The 19,498-nt window shown below is 45.3% G+C and overlaps 1 protein-coding gene across 15 annotated transcripts in view; it reads left to right on the top strand.

The window, feature by feature from the left end:
* LOC121145553 (A disintegrin and metalloproteinase with thrombospondin motifs 2-like) overlaps positions 1-19,498 on the top strand; it is a 50,585-nt gene that overhangs the window by 274 nt on the left and 30,813 nt on the right. For 3 of the 15 annotated variants that reach the window (XR_005882038.1, XR_005882044.1, XR_005882045.1), the window contains exons 1-2: positions 1,893-2,342; positions 11,568-11,724. Coding sequence is in view for 3 of the 15 variants with exons in the window: in XM_040964468.1 (XP_040820402.1) it covers positions 11,445-11,739 (295 nt within the window). In the remaining 12 variants the exon portion in view is untranslated. The other 12 variants (XR_005882046.1, XR_005882039.1, XR_005882042.1 and 9 more) reach the window with 12 other exon arrangements.

The raw sequence follows: 19,498 nt of genomic DNA, 5'->3' as shown, positions 1-19,498 counted from the left end.
ACCCGACCGGAAGCGACCCTCCCCGACTTCCTTCCCCGCGTTGGCGCTCCTCCGAACCCGGGCCCTCTGTCCCTCTCTGTCCTTACCTCGGGCTGAGCCCGCGGCCGGGAGGAGCTTCCACATGGGCCCTGCTGCCGGCCGACGCGACCGGCGCCAGCCCGCCTGCCAGCCGCCCGAGCTGCGGGGCGAGCGCGCTCCCGGGCCGCGCGAGCCTCTGTGCTGCCGGCGGGATGCAGCGGGCGTGCGGCCAGGGCGCGGGGCCGCCACCTGCTGGGGAGCCAGGAACAGCGCTGTCTACAAGTTCACCAGGTACTTGTTGGCAAGAATTGCAGAGTCCCCTAAGAAAAAGCTCTGAGAAAAACTTTGCAGTGTTATTTGCTATACGTTTAATAAAATTAATGCAAAATCAATCAAGGAGAAAAGATGTGTTTTAGCCAAGTATGTTTGGAGACCATTGGAATGTGATTCCAGTTGACTGCTGTCCAGTTTTGGTTTATGTCAACTCTTAAGAGTTAAGTCCAGCATGAAATTGTCTCCTACTAGACAAAATAATTGTGGTAAATAACTGACAAATTTGAAAAAAGGAAAAGAAACTGGATGCCTATATTGTCGTAGTGCCACTTTGGTAGAGTCTAACTTACGTGGGTTGCCTGGCAGAAGACTGTTCAGAGGCATTTTTTGGTATTGCCTTTTGTGCATTTTATTATGAAAATGCTGCAGTCATATTTAGTGAAAAAAGATCTGAATTATTGCTTATAATAGAAATAAAAGCAAGCATTGGTTGCTTAAACTGGTTTCTCATGTCCAACCAGAGAAAGAGAACTTTAGTTAAGGTAAGATAAGTAAATGCACACACATACACCATATATACTTTTTTGAGGGGGAGGGGTAGCTAAAAGGAAATCAATTGTATGTAATACTTTAATAAATTCGTAAATTATTTGACAACTGACATTTTCATTTTGGAAATTCAACTAAATCTAAAAGCATTGTAAAGTTACTATGGTTAAAAACGAATAAGAAATTTAAATGATCTCTTTTTTTTTATGACATGTAGAGCTGCTATTTTACTACTTGGGGAATGGGAAGTGAAAATTGGACCCTGGAGGGTTTCTACACGCTTTCATCACTTCTCTTTTAGAGAATATTAAAGCATCCAGTGTTAACTGGAGTAAAACAATTACTAAGTACCATCAGCAAGGAAAGTCTTGAGTTTGTTAGCATTGTGACCTCCTGGAAGGAGAGATGTTGAGGGTGTTGAGAACAGTGCTTTTCCATGTGTCTGGTCTCTGATCCAAGTTATACGCACAAACAGAAGCTATGAGCTTTCAGGGCACACACTGCTTTAAATGTATAATGCAACTTGCTGCCAGAACCAGATGTGTTGAAGAAAGAAAACAAAACCACCTCCTTTCTATAGCCACCTTTCCATAGCTATTAAACTCAAGTTTACAGTTCTGTTTTAACAAGATTGTATTTTATTTTGCATAGCCGCACATCTGCTTATTTAAAAAAAAATACTTACCCTTTGGTAGTAATGGTTCAGTACAAGTGAGTATTACAGCTTAATGTCTCTGTGTTCTAATTCTAAGTGTTCTTTTATTCCAGGTCTTATAGAGCAGATAAGACATCTGTAAGGTCATTTTTCGAAATATATTGTAAGATAATAAAAAAGGTAACATAATTAAAAAGAAAAAAAAGAATTGCAGAGAGAGCAGGAGAGACAGACAAATGTTTCAGCTGCCCTGTGGTTTCCGAATGGCTCAAAGATCAGGGCTGGACCAGGCCCAAGTCAGGAACTTCATCAGGGTCTGCCTTGAGGGTGGTAGGGGCCCAAGCACTGGGGCCATCTTCCAGCTGCTTTGGAAAGATTTTTGTTGTTGTTTAAATTCGTCTCACCTGAGGACACTTGTCATTGCTGCATTAAGACACTTCATGCATTTGGATTTCCTTAGTTGCAATGATTCATTTGTGTGGATCCCTAAGGAGAGTGTTAGCAGTGAGGATGATGGTTTCATCCCAAAGTAACTCCTTGAGATTTTCTTTTTCAAATTCAAGTCAACTTATCCTAACTTCTCTATTTCCTATTACGCTCTCATCTAATCATACATGAAGTATGGGTAGTCTGCCACTATGTCAACTTTTTCCTGTTTCAGGTTGGTTTAAGGTCTCCTAATGTATCATCATCTAACTGCAAAACTAATCTTTTCTTCAAGCCAGGACACCTCCGACTACTTGAGAACACACGTGTGATGGTGTAATTTCTGCTTTTCTGGAAGAACTCGGAGGAGACCTGATAGAGGAGCTTGGGGAACATCTCCGTCAGGACACAGTCCCTGCAGGTAAGCACAAGAACCAGGGCAGGGAGCAGCCCAGCCCAGGCCCGATTACAGTACCCACCAGTATACCTGTGGCTCAGATATGGGGGCAGGCCAGGCTGGACCCGTTCTTGGCACCCACTGGCAGATCTGAAAACCAGGACAGGGTGCAGGACAGGCCTAGTTGGGCTGTAACAGCAGCCAGTTCACATTTAGGATTGTGACTGAGGGCTGGCTAGGCTAGGCTAGGCTGCAGTTCCCACCAGCATGAGCTGGAATTAGGCACAAAACATGCCAGGCCAGGCTGCAGCATCAGCTGACAAATGCCAAGGTGAGGCAGGCCATGCGATACCGGGCTGCCGTACCCGCCAGTACATGTGAGACCAGGGAGAGGTGGGTTAGCCTGATAGGGTGGCAGCAGGGGTTCGTACTGGTGGGAGTGAGAACTGGGACTGAGGGCAGACCAGGCCAGACCAATACCCATAGGGCTGCATGTGAGCTGGGAAAGGCAGCAAGGCCGGGTGACTATAAACACTGTGCATGCATGAGCCAGAAGAAGTGTAGGCTGCCCAGGCTTTGCCACAGCGTCAGGGCTGGCAAATGCTGGGACTAGGGGCAACTCCTGTCAAGCTAGACTGCAGAACCACCAGGAGAGTGCAAGATCTCCCAGTAGGGAAACTGTGGGCTCCTCTCTAATGAGCTGCAACTCCCACAGCTAAGGGTGAGAAGCAGGACTGCAGGTGGGACTGTCTGGCCAAGCAGTGGCATCTACTGGAATGAGTGTGGGCTGGATAATGGTGTTCATTGGGTTGAACTAGGCTAAAACGCCCATTGATGTATACAAGAGCTGAATGGGATGTGTGTCAGACAGGAGCAGTCTGCTGCACATAGTGAGAAGTACATTGATGGTGATTTTGGGGGGTCACTCTGACTAGGCTACAGTTCCTGCTGGTATGTTTGAGGATCAAATGTGTAGTGGGCTGGGTTAGGCTGGATGAAGCATCCATTTGTTCGTGTAAGAGATGGGCTTGACACAGAACTGACCCAGCATAGGCTAATGTGTTGTCAGACTAAGCCAGACCCTGTACTGGCAAGCACACACAGAGTCAGGTCTGGGTTCAGCAGAGTCGAAGTCTCTGTGGGATTCACCCAACTGAACCACTGCACTCCGAATTCCAACCGTGTGTTGAATCCTAGGACCAGTGGACTGACTGTGGAGTGCAAGTATCAGAAGTGGGCCTCCACAATAGCTAAGGCAGAGTAGTGGATGGCATACCCAGATACACATGGAGGATATGCCAGTCCACTGGGAAGTGCAGTGGACATCTGCTACCACAGCAGAGGAAGGAGGGTAAAGCAAACTGTACAACTAGCCCAGCCAAGTGTTGACAGCATATATCTGGGCGGATGGAAACTCTAAGGTGGACTGTGTCAGCCAATGGTCCTTGGACAGATTTCCTCATCCTTGAAGCAACAAAAGTAACAGCATTTCAGAACTATTAAAGTTACTTGAGCAGAACCAGCAGAGCATGCTTCCCATTGGGACCCTGGTATGATATTGGGTGGCCATTCCCCACCCCAGGTACTGAGGCAGTTGGAAGGCTGAGTGCAGCTTCTCTTCTCATCTCCTCCCTTGCCCCCAGAGACAGGAGGAAGAAAAGGAAACTTGCAAACAATGATCTCACCCACTTTCCCCTAACCCTCAATCCTTCCCACCCCAATCAAGTGTGTAACATCATCATTTTAAAAAAGAAATGTGATTTAGGGAGCTAGCGCTTAACATGGTGGCTAACATAGTGACCTCCTTCCAATATCAGAGTGACTGTTTGCATGCTAGCTTCATCTCTTGAGTCAGACTTGCTGCCAGTGCAGACCCTGGGGCAGAGTGATGATACATGGGTTTTTCCTTCGTTCCTTTCTTTCTTTCTTTTTTTCTTTCTTTGGCATTGTTTTCATTTTGTTGTTGGGTATCTTCAGGTTTTTTTCAGTGTTTTCTTAATTTTCATTGCAAATCTCTTTTAATGCTTTAATTTGTGCCAGGGTGTATATGTATGTATGTATTTTTTCATGTATTTTTGAAAGAAATTATTTTACTTGGAAATGCAGTTACATAGAGTTTCCATTCCAAATGGCTGCAGTGGGCAGAGCTGGGCCATTGTGAAGCTGGGAGCCAGGAACGCCTTCCTCGTCTCCCACATGGGTGCAGGTTCCCAAGGACTTGGGCCATTCTCCACTGCTTTCCCAGTCACTGGGTTGGGAAGTGAAGCAGCCAGGACATGAGCCAGTGCCCATATGGGATGCCAGTGCTGCAGCAGAGGATCAGCCTGCTTCACTGCTCCTGCCCCTGTGTGTATTTCTGTAGCTACTGTGACTGGGATTGTTCTCATCAAGTTCTTTCTCAGCCAAGAAAGAGCCTGTTGGCCTATCAAAATACTACTGGAGTAATTCAAAACAGTTTGACAAGAACTGGTATTAGCTGTTTCTTGGAGGTTTGGGAGAAGTCATTAGTGAAGGCATTTGGTCCTGAGCTATTGCATTACCAGTTATGTGTTCAAGTGTTCTCTGTCTTTGTAACTCGACTTTGGTAAATTTCATGTTCTGTAGATTTATCAGTTTCTTCCAAATTTCCTGATTTGTGGGTATATGTTCATAATAGTTCTGACTGATTCTATTTCTGTAGCAACCATTGTTTTCTCTTTTGTGTCTCATTCAAGTGACTTTTTAAAAAAAGATTAATTGTATGTATTTGAAATGAAGAGTGACAGAGAGAGTGGCCAAGATGAAGAGATCTTCCATCCCATCTACTTGTTCACTCTCCCAATGGCTGCAAAACCTGAGTCTGGCCAGACCTAAGATTGGAGCTAGTCTTTTTTAATTTCTTGAGATTTGTTTTTTTGCCTATTATATGATCAGTCCTGTTGTTCTATGTGCTGATGAAAAGGATGTGCATTCTACAAGTGTGAGTAGAGATAGTGTTGTGTCTGTTGTAGGGAAGGAGTTAATTAGCACTGGTTAAGCTGAGCAGTAACAGGAAATGGGCTTGTGGCTAAAAGCCCCTGGACTAATGGGACTCATTGGCATGCTGTTGTCTGGCTAAAGGACTTGGGGGAAAGAATACTGAAAGGAGGAAAAAAGGGAGGCTTTGGAGAGACTTCCAGCATGACTGTTCTCTTGGTGCTTCATCCTCAGACCCTCTCCCTGTCCAAATTACTGGCTCTGCTGGCAGGAGCAGGCTCCTGTTGGTCATTGTGTGCAGTGAGTTTGTTATTTCTTGGTTGACTTTTCTGTCTTGTTGATTTGTTCATAGATGAAAGTGGAGTTTGAATTAACCTGGTGTTATTACAACTTAAGTCTCCTTTTAGATCGACTAAATTTCTGTTTATCAAATGGTGCTCTAGCATTAGGGGTATATGTATTTGTAGTGGTTATATTGTCTGTTAAATTGATTTCATTATCATTGTGTGGGATCATGGTCTCATTAACCATTTTTGTCTTAAAGTTTACTTTGTTTATGATAAACATGGTTAATCCCTGCTCATTTTCAATTTCTATTTACCTGGAGTATCTTTTTTGCTTTTTTTTAAAGATTTATTTATTTTTAGGCCAGTGGAAGTGGCGAGGCAGTTAAGTCCTTACCTTGGACATGCCGGTATCCCATATTGGCACTGGTTCTGATCCCAGCAGCCCCACTTCTCATCCAGCTTCCTGCTGGTGGCCTGGGAAAACAGTTGAGAGTACAGCCCAGAGCATTGGGACCCTGCACCCTCATAAGAGACCTGGAGAAAGTTCTTGGTTCCTGGCTTTGGATTTGCACAGCACTGGTGGTTGTGATCACCTGGGGAGTGAATCATTGGATGGAAAATCTTCTCTTTCTCTTCTCTTCTCTGTATATCTGACTTTGCAATAAAAAGAGCAAATTAAAAAAAATTTTTTTTCTTACCTTTTATTAGAAAGTCAAGTTTACAAAGAGAAGAAGGGACAAAGATCTTCCATCTGTTGCCTCATTCCCCAAGTGGCCACAGTTGTCTATCTTCAACTGTAGGGAGCTGGATGGGAAGTAGAGCAGCAAGGATATGAAGTGGCATCCATATAGAATCCTGCTGCATTCAAGGCGAGGACTTTAGCCAATAGGCTCCCATGCCAGGCTTATTATGGTTTTGCATTCTTTCATTTATATTTTGTATTTTTGCAGACGAATTTTGTTTCTTGTCGGCAGCCTTTTGCATATTATTGTGTCGTTTTATTATTATTTTTAAATTGATTCATGTAATCTGTGTTTCTCAGAATTTATTCCATTTACATTCAATGTTACAATTACTTGGTAATGAGTTGGTCCTGTTTTATTTCAATTTTTTATTTTCAGATATTGTTGAACATTCCTAGTAGAATTCAAATATTTACAGTGAAAGTAGGATTTTTTTGCTTTGGTGTATACTACTTTCTTAATTATCTTCCACCTTTTGGAGAATGCATCTCCTACCAAAGCCTCCAACATCCTTGCCAGTCCTTACTCATCCATTCGAAACAACAGCAATGCATTAGATCTGTGTGTTCTTTTCCTTTTAATTTTATTTTGCTGTTGTTTACATAGTTGAGAAGGATGTATACACCTGTGGACTGCTGATTGTGCTGTGGACAAAGGAACAGGGGAAAGTGTATGAGACCATATTTTCCAAGTGTTTGTTTCTTTCCTTTTTTCTTTCTTTCTTTCATTGTCTCTGTCTCTCTTTCTCTCATTGTCTCTCTCTCACACTTTCTTTCTTCTTTTTTTTCTTGTTTTGTTTTCTTCCTGTACCTGGGTCAAATGGGAAGGAAGGGAGGAGGGCCACTTCCAGCAGCCCAACTGCATCAGCTCCCTGGGGATGCAGACGGCTGCTTGATGTCATCCCAGGGTCCCTGATGTGGAGCTTGTTCCAAGGGTACTGCTTGTGATTTTGACACTTCTGATATGTTGTTGGCTTCATTGCTCCAAGGTTGAGGAAATCCTTCCAAGGTCCACTGGCTGAAATAATTCACCTTAGAGACTCAGTTGGCTCAGATACTTGCTGTGAAAGTTTGGCCAGGAGAGTTGTCCAATTTATTCTGTCTTCTATCCTCTGCCATGGTACCAGACGTCCTCTGAGGATTTCAGTTAGCTGTCATGTGTATCATGTGCTTCTAGGCATGTCATCCACTGCACTGCCATTAGCAAGTGTGGGGGCCCAGTTCTAACACATGCATTCAATGGTCAGACCACAGATGCTGTGGTTTTCCCTGTGCTTGGTGTTTTGAGTGCAGTGTTCCAGTCTGGGAGTATGGGGAGGAAGTCCCCAAAGAAACCTTATCTGTGGTAAGCCCAGACCTGAGTCTTGTGTGTCAGCCAGTGTGGAGTCTGGCTCAGTTGCTCACCCACCTCAGCACCGCCCCCGCCCCCGGTGGTTGCAGTTTCTGGGTCAGTTCTGTCTGCAGCCCATCTCTTACACAAATCAATGGATACTGTGGCCCAGCCCATCCCTGTGCATCACACACTTGGCCCTCATGTAAATCAGTGGGAACTGTAGCCTAGTCAGAGCAACCCCTAATAACCGCACCAGGCCCATCCCCAAACCTAGTTCCTGTGCTTGCCAGCATGTGCAGCAGACTGTCTAGTCTATCCCGCATCCCATTTCACTTCTGTACACATGAGTGCGAGCTGCAGCCTAGTTCACTTGACTGGTACTACTAATCCCCCCATACTTATGCTGATGGGTGCAACCACCTGTCCAGCAAGGCCTACCTCAGCCCTGGTTCTTATGTTCACTGGTGCGAGCTGTACCCCAATAGAGGGGTATCCAAGTGTCCCAATTAGGCTTGCTTCCAACCCCAGATCTTACACTTTCCAGGTGGTTCTGTAATGTAGTCTCACAGGATTTGTTCCCATTCCCAGCATGCCAACTGATGCTGCAGCAAAGCCTGAGCAGCCTGCACTTACTCTGGCTCATGCATGCCCCAGTGGATATAGCCAGTTGACCCAGTCTGACTCCTGCTAACCCAGCTCAATGCAGGCCAACAAGTGTTGTAACCCTGCCAAGTCTGGTCAGCCCCATGTCCTAGCTCTCCTGCTCAGCAGTGGGTACACTGGCCTAACAGGGGAGCCCCTACAGTACCCCTCCTGGGATTTTCCTCCACTACCCGAGGTCTTACATGTGGTGGTGGGTGCTGTGGCTAAGCCTGGAGTGGCCTGCCATGTAGCCTGGCTTGACCTGGCCTGCTCCCAGTTCTGGCACTATAGGGTACTGGCTTGTGTTGCAACCCAACTCAGCCTGTCCTGTACCCCATCCTGGTTCTCACATCTCCTAGTGGTTTTTATGAACTGGCCCAGACTGGCCTTCCCCCAGACCTGACCCACATTGGGAGAGCTGCCCAAAGCAAAGCTGCCAGCCTCTTGCAAATCTAGGGATCTCTATAGCAAAGACGACCCCATGACAGTGGCTCCTAGGTGCTGTGGCTCCAGCACCATCCTTACCAATCACCCACCCTCATCCTGCACCTTCTCCTCAGTTCATGCTGCCACCCATCACTGCTCCATTGGAACCACTCACAGCTTGGGTTCACTAAGCAACTCTTGAAAACCAGAGTTCTAAACAGAGAGAAAGAGGGCACTCTTTCTTCATTGGTTCGTCCTTCAGGTGTCTCCAAGAGCCAAGTGTCCTCTGTGCTAGCCTGAAGCCAAGAGCTTTCTCTGGGTCTCCCCCCCATGGGTGCCAGAGCCTAGGCACTTGGGCCATCCTCTATTGGTTGTCCTGGAGCCATTAGCAGGAAGCTAGATCATAAGTGGAGCAGCTAGGACGTTTACCGCCTTCCATATTGATCCCACATCACAGGAGGTAATTTTACCCACTTTGCCATGACACTGGCAGCAAAAGCAACATTTCTAATGAGGGACTTGAACATGTAGATTGTTGTATCTGCAGGAGTTTCTGGAACCTGTACCTGTTGCACTGTGAGGCTGGAGCAAACAGCTGGACCGAACCAAATGCAGGCCTGGAATTACCAATTAGAAATCTGTATTTCCAATGTGGGTGATTGCCAGGGGCCCAAGTACTTAGGCCATCTTCCCCTGTTTAGCTCCACAAATTAGCCTGGAGCTGGATCAGAAGTGGAGCTATTGGGTCTTGAGCTCCACTATAGGATGCCAGCATTTACAAGTCACTGTACTCCCGTGCCAGTCCCAGGAACTTCTTGAATGAGACCTGTCGGAAGCAGGCAGTCTCTAAGGCAGTCTTGGTAACCCTACTTTTGGGAGCTTGTGGCCTGGCCAAGTCCCACCCCTGGGCTTGGACCAAGTGTGATTAGATTACACAGACAGTGGTTTTGTCTTGAATGTGTGACCTCTCACTGTCTCCCTGGTCCATTGTGTTGGGAAGCAGATGGCCGCATGGGACAGTCCCACTTGCCTGACCTGGTGAGGAGCCCTGGGTCCTGCTCATGGCCATGTGTGTAAGTCTGGATGCTGACCTGTGTCCCGCAGCAGCGGCATGCTGGGCAGGCTTCAGGCTTGGCTGGATGCAGGTACTTGGGTGAGGAATCCGGGAATGAATTTCCCTCTCACCTAGGCACTGCCAGTTTGTCCTGGATGCTGCTGCTGTTTGGATGTGGTTGTCGCCCAAGAGTTTGGGTGTTGGGAGTCTCAGAATGTGGTGATGGCCCTTCTGGGTTCTCAGGGGTGGCCCACAGAAGGGATTTGGTAGATTGCCATGGGATGCTGCCAGTTCTCACAAGAGGCCAGAGGGATATTAGAAACAGGGCAGGCCTGGCCCTCCCTTGCTCTGGGGCCTATTTTAAGATGTGACTTACCTGCCTCGCTCCCCTGTCCCACCCCCATCATGTACAGATGGAACTATTTTCAGGTAGCACCTGGCTTAATCTGAGGATGATGAACTGCAGGTGTGGAGGGTGGGCTGTGTTTTGTGCTGATATAAAAGCAGGCTTTAAAATAAATGAGTGAGCCAATGGAGTTAAAACACTTTCCAGGGCCCGGCGCAGTGGCGCAAGTGGTTAAAATCCTGGCCTTGCATGCCCGGGATCCCATATGGGCTCCCGTTCTAATCGTCGCTCTCTCTGATGGTTGCAGGTGGTAAGAGCAGAAACCAAAATACCTGTGGTAGAGATGCAGCTCCTCCCCTTGCCGAGACAATTTGGCACGTGCTTTATTTATACATTTATTTAAAGATTTCTTTCCTTTTTTGTAAAGTGAGACATACAACAAGGAGAAGAGACAGAGAGGAATATCTTTCATCTGCTGATTCACCGTCCCAAGGGGCCGCTATGGCCGGGGCTAAGCTGATACAAAGTCAGGTGCCCAGAGGTGCTTACTGGCCTCCCACGTGGGTGTAGGATCTGAAGGGCCTGGGCTGTCCTTGACTGCTTTCCCAGGTCACAAGCAGGGAGCTGGATGGGAAGTGGGGCTGCCGGGACACGAATTGGTGCCCATGTGGGATCCTAGTGCGTACAAGGTGAGGACTTTAGCTGGTAGGCTACAATGGCAGGCCCACATGCTTTATTTAGAGAGAGTGTTTTAGACAGTGGACAGAACGAGAGTTGCGTTTCTGGCATCCTAGTTTTGAGTTCAGTTTCTCCCTGTCTGTACACCCTGGAACAAGCGACTTCTCTGAGCCTTTGCTCCCTGAGAGTGTGGGCCAGTGCTCCACTGTGCATGGCAGGTGCACAGGCCTGGGGGTTGGGGAGGAGTTCTGTGGCTGACCTCAGCCACCTAGGGTGGGACCATCTCAGGGCGTTCTTGTTCCTGTGTCCCTTGGGATCAGCGGCTTATGGCCCTGTCCCTTACATGGCCCATGGTTCTGTCTCTTGTAGTTCCCTTTACCATGTTTGTTTTGTGCCTGGTAAGTGCCTTCAAGTGGGAGAAAGGCAAGGCCTTCGCTCCCTTCCTCTGGGCTTGCAGGTCTGACTGGGCCTTCCGGTCCCCTGCACCAACATCCTGCCCAGGGACCACTCAGACTAGGGGTCTGATACAGCGGCCCTCCTGCACCTGGAGGAAGGTGAAGGGACTGTGTGAGACAGCTTAGGAGTTTGGCCTCAGTGTCTTCCCTGAGAACCCAGCAGGGAGTTAGTGTGAAGGTGCTGGGAAACCCCTCCTTATTCAAAAGAATGGAGAGCAGCGGGAGTCCCATCTTGAGCTGGCCTAGCCAGGGCACTGAGGGCCATGTCTCTCCAACCCCAGTTGGAGGGACCATGCCAAGCCTCTCCTCAGAACCCCCCTTTTCCCTGCAGTCCTTGAGCCTCATCGAGATCAGGAACCCTTCCCAGAGCCTGGAGAATGTCTGCCACTGGGCTTGCCTGCAGCAGAAGCCAGACACAGACTACGACAAGTACCACGATCATGCCATTTTCCTCACTCGGCAGGACTTCGGGCTGTCAGGCATACAAGGTGAGCTGCCCTCAGGTGGGGAATCATGGGGGAAGTGCAGTGGGAGGAGCGTGATGGAGGAGCCATTGGCTTTGCCAGATGCACCTGTGCACTTGGCCCATCCCAGGAAGGAGTGTCCAGTGAGGGCCTCTAGGCCAGTGTTGGCAATCCCACCACACCCCAGAGGTGGTGAAATGGGAAGGGACTGGGCCAGGCATTGCTGAGACCAGATTGGGTTTCTCCAGGTTTACTTTAGAGATTTCAGGAAAAGAGATTTGAACACATTTCCAACCCTTGCAGATTGAGCTTTTATTCAAAGACGTAAACTGTATGAAAGGGCAGATCTAAAAGAAGAATTGAGCACATCTACAATCCCCATTGAAGAGATATAGGTGTCTTTTTCTCAGTAAGTAGAACAGATGGGAAAATCGGTAACAATGTAGACATTTGAACTAAGCAACTTGACCCACTTGATGTAGACAGAATGCTACACCACATCATTAGAGAATGCAAAGTGTCTGAGTGCACATAGATACATGCCCAAATGGGGAGACCTTGTACATATGCCTTCAGCTTTCTTACTGGAGCTGAGTGTACCTTTGCTGAGATTCCTGAGTCCTAGTTTTTCTTGCTTTTAAAGTGAAAATAATGCAATAGTGTGTGTGTGTGTTTTGTTTGTTTGTTTTACCTTAAAGGGATGTGATAAGGAAATGTGATTTTTTTTTCCAAATCTTCTTAGATAGACAAGCCCCTTTCAACTCTTGACATTAGAATAGAGATGAAATCTGTTAAAATCAACTCTAAAACTTGATGCAATTTCTTTTACAAAGTAGAACAAGCGCTTACCCTGAAGGCTTCCTAATCTGTGACCCTAGCAAGTTTACTCTTTTGGATTGTTAGTCCATAGCATGAAAAGGTAGCATCTCAGTTAATACGTATTGTTGCTGTATCTTTGTGTTTCTCCATAATGGATTAAGGCAGGTCACCTCATGTAGTATCTGACTAAGATACCCTCCTCCTTTGACCAGCCCCTCCAGCATACTCTGTGTGTGGAGATTGATTATGTTTGTTTATATTGTTTATATGGATGTGATGTGTTCTTTGATTCCTTGCTGTATTCCCACCCTCCATATCCTTTCAGATGTTTTGTTTAGCAAAATCACTGAACTCACATGCAAAGCATTGCCTTCTGGAACACTGGCAAAAGACAAGGTTAATGAGAAAAGGTGTCAGCTCTCTGGGAACTGACAACGTGAGTTGATGATTCCCTCTAAGTGTGACTTAGCATAAAAAGTACTATTCAGTAGAAGTTGTCACTGCTGAGCATAGATGGGTCAGCCCTGCTCAGGCTTTGCAAGGCTCTCAGCTGTGTTCTCAGCTCCTTCAGTCCACACCTGCCCAGGTAGGGTTCCATGCCTTTCCCCCCAACTGTGTTGTGAACTCTTTTCTTTGAGCCTTCCATGGGAACTGTGCCCCCTTTTCCAGGTGAGCTCAGCAGCCTTTCTGGACTGCCTGACTCTTCCCCTTTTCAGGGTCTGTCTCCCTTACTGCTTAGGAGTGGTTCTGTAGAAGACTTCTTCCTGGTTTAATAACTGAATCCTTGTGGTTGGTCACATGAATACAAGTCAGCATCTGGTTGTCTGGATTAGGATCATGACCCACATTCTTTGTTAGCAGACTGCAAAGAGGGCCTGGCATGATAGCATACCGGGATGCCATACAGGCAGCACTTCTCATCCTGGAGGCTCCACTTCCCATCCAGCTCCCTGCTTGTGGCCTAGGAAAGCAGTCCAGGACAGCTCAAATCTTTGGGTCCTTGCACCCGCATGGGGAACCCGGAAGAGGCTCCTGGCTTCGGATTGGCTCAGCTCCAGCCGTTCTGGGCACTTGGGGAGTGAATCATCGGATGGAAGATGTTCCTCTCTGTCTCTCCTCCACTCTATATGTCTGCCTTTCCAATAAAAATATATAAATCTTAAAAAAAGAGAGAGAGATTGCAAAGAGACTGGGTTAAAGTCTCCTCTCCCCTCAAGTTGAACGATATTGCTGGAAATACTGTTTTTGAACATTTTTTTGGCCTTTGTGTCATGCTAGCAACTAAGGGCCATAACTGTTGGATTAGCCTGTTTCCATTACAAGATCATGGAGGGAATTTCTCTGTCCTAAACCATGAACCTGAATCCCTTCTTGTCTGCTTCTGTAGAGGTTGCCTTCCAGCTAGCAGGCAGTACTTCTTTAAAATGGAGTGGCATCAGTTTTGTTATCAAATTGAGAAAACTTTAAATGCCATGCCAGAGGGGCTGAAGCATATTCTGGAAGCAATTGAGGAGTTGGCGATTTCTGACATGGGGCAAGCCTGGTGAGCATGAGAACCAGGACTTGGGCAGGCGTGACTAGACAGAGAGTGGCACCGTCAGCAAGTATGTGGGATGGATAGTGGGGCTGGTTGGGTTGAACTAGGCTTCGATGCCCATTGACAAGTAGGAGAGCTAAATGGGGTGTGGGAAAGACTGGACCAGTCTGCTGTACGTACTGGCAAGCCTGGAAACCAGGGCAGGAGGTGGGCCTGGTGAGGGTTATTTGGAGTTGCCCCAACTAGGCTGCAGCTCCTACTGGTTTCCATGGCCAAGTGTGTGGTGGGCAGAATCAGGCTGGGCGGCAACACCCATTAGTTTGTGTGGAAGATGGTGCTGGAGGCAGAACTGACCCAACAATTGCAATGACTAGCATATGCATAGGCTGATAGGGACGATGGACTGTACCGGACAGTGTACTGGCAAGCACACCAAGAATCTGGTCTGGGATCACTTCAGACAAACTTTGTTTGGGGATGCCCCCCTATCAAACTGCTGGACTCAGAACCCCAACCATGAGGAGAAGTGCAGGTTCCATGGTCTGACCGTGGAGTGCATGTGTCAAAGCTGAGGCTCCTCAGTGTCTCAGACAGGGCAGTGGACAGCATATCCATCCAGGTGCACATGGAGGATATGATAGTACGTGGGAACCTGCAGAGGACACCTGATACCACAACAGAGGACAGAACAAATTGATCAGCTAGCCCAGCCAAGTGTTGGCAGTGAAAATCCGGGCAAGTCGAGACACTAAGGTGAACTATGTGAGCCAGTGGATTCTGAAGAGATTTCATTGTGCTTGGAATGGCGAGATTGGCAGCAATTCAAAACTGTTGAGCTACCAAAACCGCTTGAGCAAAGCCCTTGGAGCATGCCCCACATTGGGGGACCCTGGGATGACTGGAAGGGTAGGTGTGGCTTTTTCCTTTGTCTTTCCCTTTTCCTCAGATATAGGAAGGAGAAAAAGAGAATGTGGAAGCAGTGGTCTTACCCACTTTCCTGTAGCCTGTAGGCCCTGGTCTCTCAAGGGTTAACTCCACAGTTTAGCTTGTTTTTTAAGGTGTAATAGGTTGGGCAATCTTGGCCTGATATATTTAGCCCCTGGCTTGACTGCAAGTTGCTACCTTCCTGCTTCCCCTTTTTACATCCCCTCAGGGGAGCTTAGGTGTTGCTTAAGCCTTGGGAAAATGCTGGGAGGGGCCAAGCAGACTATAAAAGAGCAGTTTGACTTTGAGTAAAGGGCCTTCTGTTCACAAGAATGATCCACTGTGTGTTGTCTGTTTTGTCTGTCTGGTAACCCTAGTCCCTCCACTTGGCTCATGGTGGTAGTATGAACACAGAAAAAAGTGTGAAGCCTCTTAGACATAAAAACACGTATTGATAAAATGTAATACTTTGAGTCTGCTAAAGGTTTTGCTTCATTGTTAGGCAGTAAACTGGTGAAACAGGAAGAGAACTTTAGGAAGTTCTTGGAATATGAAATTAAAATGCTTCTCTTACTGCCAAAAAAAGATGTGAAATTCTTGCCTAGTTTTTCCATAATGTGTGTTTTCATAAAGTTTATGAAGACCTGCTGTTGTGGCCACCTTTTTAGAAGTTAGGAATATAATGGGCAGGTTAATAGTGGTTTCTGTGAGTGCTGACGGTTTCTGTGAGTGTTGACAGTTCCTGTCTTTAGACTGCTCCCCACACTAGTTTTGGTGTCTGCCTGTGTATAAATGTAAGGAACGAGTGAGCAATCCCATCATTAGAAACATCAATCCTGTCAGTGTTTTCTCCACTTCAATATTATAAAGTGTAGATGGCCGTATTGCATTTTGGTTTTAATTTGCAGTAACCTAATAACTATAATCAAGTTGCAGTTTTACATGTAGTCTGGCTACTTGTCTTTTTCTCAGTATTTGTGTTGAGAATGTTTCACCTCATCTATTTGACAGTGAAATTTGACAGGCAAATTTATCCATTGTTCTGTATTGGTTATTTTTCTATTCTGATAGCTAACCCCAAATGTCCTATGTTTTACTCTCGAAATGTCCAACTTGAATTAAATATTGATAGTGGTTTAAGTATGGGTCAAGGTTCATTTTTTTTCCTTTTGTGAATATCCAGTTATTTAGTCTAATTTGCTAAAATAATTGCATTTTCCTCATTAAATTATTCTCTTTGGTCATCTTTCAGCATTTGAATGTCAGTGTAGGCTTGCACAAGTCTCAGGTTATGCCTTAAATACTTAACTTTTTTGATATAATAAAGGGTACTTCAAACAAAATCTTAAAATCCAAGTTTTGTAAAATCCTTTATTGTATAGACTGAGTTTTCTATAGGTAATGTTTTTAACATCTTTGCCAAAGATGAGTTGGATATAGATGCATTCATTTACTTTTGGAGCTTCTTTTCTGTTCTGTTGTTCTGTCTTTATGCCACTATCGCTCTATTTTAGCTACAATAGACTTGTAGAATGTCTTCAGATATAGTTTTGTGATGCCTCCAGCTTTGTGTTTATTGTTCAAGATTGCTTTGCTTATTGAGGCCTTTTTTGTTTCCATATGAAATTCAGCATTGTTTCTCTAGTTCTTTCTCTAGTTCTTTTAGAATGTCCCTGGCATTTTGGTGGGGTCTGTGAATGCTCTCAGTAACATGGACATTTTGATAATTTGCATTGTTGTAATCTTTGAGCATGGGAATTGTTTTCATTTTGTTGTTGGGTATCTTCAGTTTATTTTCATCAGTGTTTTCAAATTTTCATTGTAGATATCCTCTAATCCTTACATTTATCTCAGGCTATATATGTATGTTGTGTGTGTGTGGGTGTGCGTTTTTAAATTATTTTACTTGGAAAGGCAGAGTTACATAGAGTTTCCATTCTAAATGGCTGCAGTGGGCAGAGCTGGGCCATTGTGAGATTGGGAGCTAGGAACTCCTTCCTTGTCTCCCACATGGGTGCAGGTTCCCAAGGACTTGGGCCATTCTCCACTGCTTTCCCAGTCACTGGGTTGGGAAGTGAAGCAGCTAGGACATGAGCCAGTGCCCATATGGGATGCCAGTGCTGCAGCAGAGGATCAGCCTGCTTCACTGCTCCCGCCCCTGTGTGTATTTCTGTAGCTACTGTGACTGGGATTGTTCTCATCAAGTTCTTTCTCAGCCAAGAAAGAGCCTGTTGGCCTATCAAAATACTACTGGAGTAATTCAAAACAGTTTGACAAGAACTGGTATTAGATGTTTCTTGGAGGTTTGGGAGAAGTCATCAGTGAAGGCATTTGGTCCTGAGCTATTGCATTACCAGTTATTTGTTCAAGTGTTCTCTGTCTTTGTGACTCAATTTTGGTAAATTACATGTTCCTGTAGATTTCAAAGTTTCTTTCAAATTTCCTGATTTGTTGGTATATGTTCTTAATAGTTCTGAGTGATTCTATTTCTGTAGCAACCATTGTTTTCTCTTTTGTGTCTCATTCAAGTGACTTTTTAAAAAAAGATTAATTGTATGTATTTGAAATGAAGAGTGACAGAGAGAGTGGCCAAGATGAAGAGATTTTCCATCCCATCTACTTGTTAACTCTCCCAGTGGCTGTAAAAGCTGAGCCTGGCCAGACCTAAGACAGGAGCCAGTCTTTTTTAATGTCTTGAGATTTGTTTATTTTTCTACTGTATGATCAGTCCTGTTGTTCTATGTGCTGATGAAAAGGATGTGCATTCTACAAGTGTGAGGTGGGATAGTGTACAAGTGTGTTGGGTCCACATGGTCTATGTGTGTATTGTGTTTGTTATTTGTTTGTTGACTTTTTTGTCTTGTTGAATTGTTCATAGATGAAAGTGGAGTTTGAATTAGCCCATTATTATTACTGCTTAAGTCTCCTTTAGGATCTACTAAACTTGTGTTTATACAATGGTGCTCTTGCATTAGTTGTGTATGTATTTTCAATGGTCATATTGTCTGTTAAATTGATCTCCTTACCATTATGTAGGATTATGGTCTCTTTTAACAATTTTTGTCTTAAAGTTTATTTTATCTACTATAAGCCTGGTGAATCTCTGCTCACTTTCAATTTCCATTAACATGGAGTATATATATATATATATTTTTATTATTTATTTGCTTTTAGGCCAGTCATGGTTTCAAAACAGCTAAATTCCTCACCTTTAACACGTATGGATCGCACATGGGCACCAGTTCTAATCCTGGCTGCTGCACTTCCCAACCAGCTCCCTTCTTGTGGCCTGGGAAAGCAGTTGAGGATGGCTCAACGCCTCTGGAACCTACACCCCCATGGGAGACCTGGAGGAAATGTCTGGCTCCTGGCTTCGAGTTGGCACAGCTACAGCCATTGTGATCACTTGGGCAGTGAATCATCGGACAGACGATCTTCCTCTCTGCTTCTTCTCCTCTCTCTATATATGACTTTGGAATACAAATGAAGAAATCAAAACAAAAAAGATTTTTGCTTTTTATTGAAAGTCAGATTTACAAAGAGAAGGAGAGACAAAGATCTTCCATCTGTTGGTTCACTCCCCAAGTGGCCACAGTTGGCCATCCTCAACTGCAAGCCGCTTAATAGGAAGTGGAACACCCAGGATGTGAACCAGCACCCATGTGGGATCCAGGTGCATGCAAAGTAAGGACTTTAGCTACTAGGCTACCATGCTGGGCTTATTAACTTTTCGCATTCTTTCACTTGCACTCTATTTTAACTGATGAAGTTTGTTTCTTGTAGGCAGCCTTTTGCATATTACTGGGTCCTTTTATTATTTTTTAAAATTCATTCATCTAATCTGTGTTTCTCAGAATTGAGTCCATTTGCATCCAGTGTACAATTACTTGGTAATGAGTTGGTCCTGGTTTTTTTTTCTTAATTTCTTGTTTTTTCAAATGTTTGTTGTTTTCCTGTAGAAGTCACATTTTCACAATGAAAGTAGCCTGTTTGCTTTATTTATTTTTTTTTTTTAAGATTTATTTATTGGAAAGTCAGATATACAGAGAGGAGGAGAGACAGAGAGGAAGATCTTCTGTCTGATAATTCACTCCCCAAGTGAGCACAACGGCCAATGCTATGCTGATCCGAAGCCAGGATCCAGGAACTTCTTCCGGGTATCCCACGTGGGTGCAGAGTCCCAAGTCTTGTGCCGTCCTCAGTTGCTTTCCCAGGCCACAAGCAGGGAGCTGGTTGGAAAGTGGAGCTGCCAGGATTAGAACTGGCGCCCATATGGGATCCCAGCGTGTACAAGGTGAGGACTTTAGCCGCTAGGCCACACTGCTGGGCCCGTCTGTTTGCTTTTGTATACAATATTTCCTTAATTATCCTTTGTAGTTCTGATTGGATAGTGATAAAAAATCTTTATATTGTGTTTGTTTTATAAAGTATTTCACTTCATTCATGAAACAAAACTTCACTGGAAACGTATTTTTGGTTGATAGGTTTTAATTTTTTTAATTTCAAAACAGATTTTCT

This window comes from Ochotona curzoniae, unplaced genomic scaffold (assembly GCF_017591425.1).
Source record: "Ochotona curzoniae isolate NIBS_2020 unplaced genomic scaffold, NIBS_Ocur_1.0 scaffold_3554, whole genome shotgun sequence".
Taxonomy (NCBI): Eukaryota; Metazoa; Chordata; class Mammalia; order Lagomorpha; family Ochotonidae; genus Ochotona; species Ochotona curzoniae.
The sequence above is the reverse complement of the archived record's forward strand: the minus strand, read 5'-3'. Positions and strand labels throughout refer to the sequence as shown.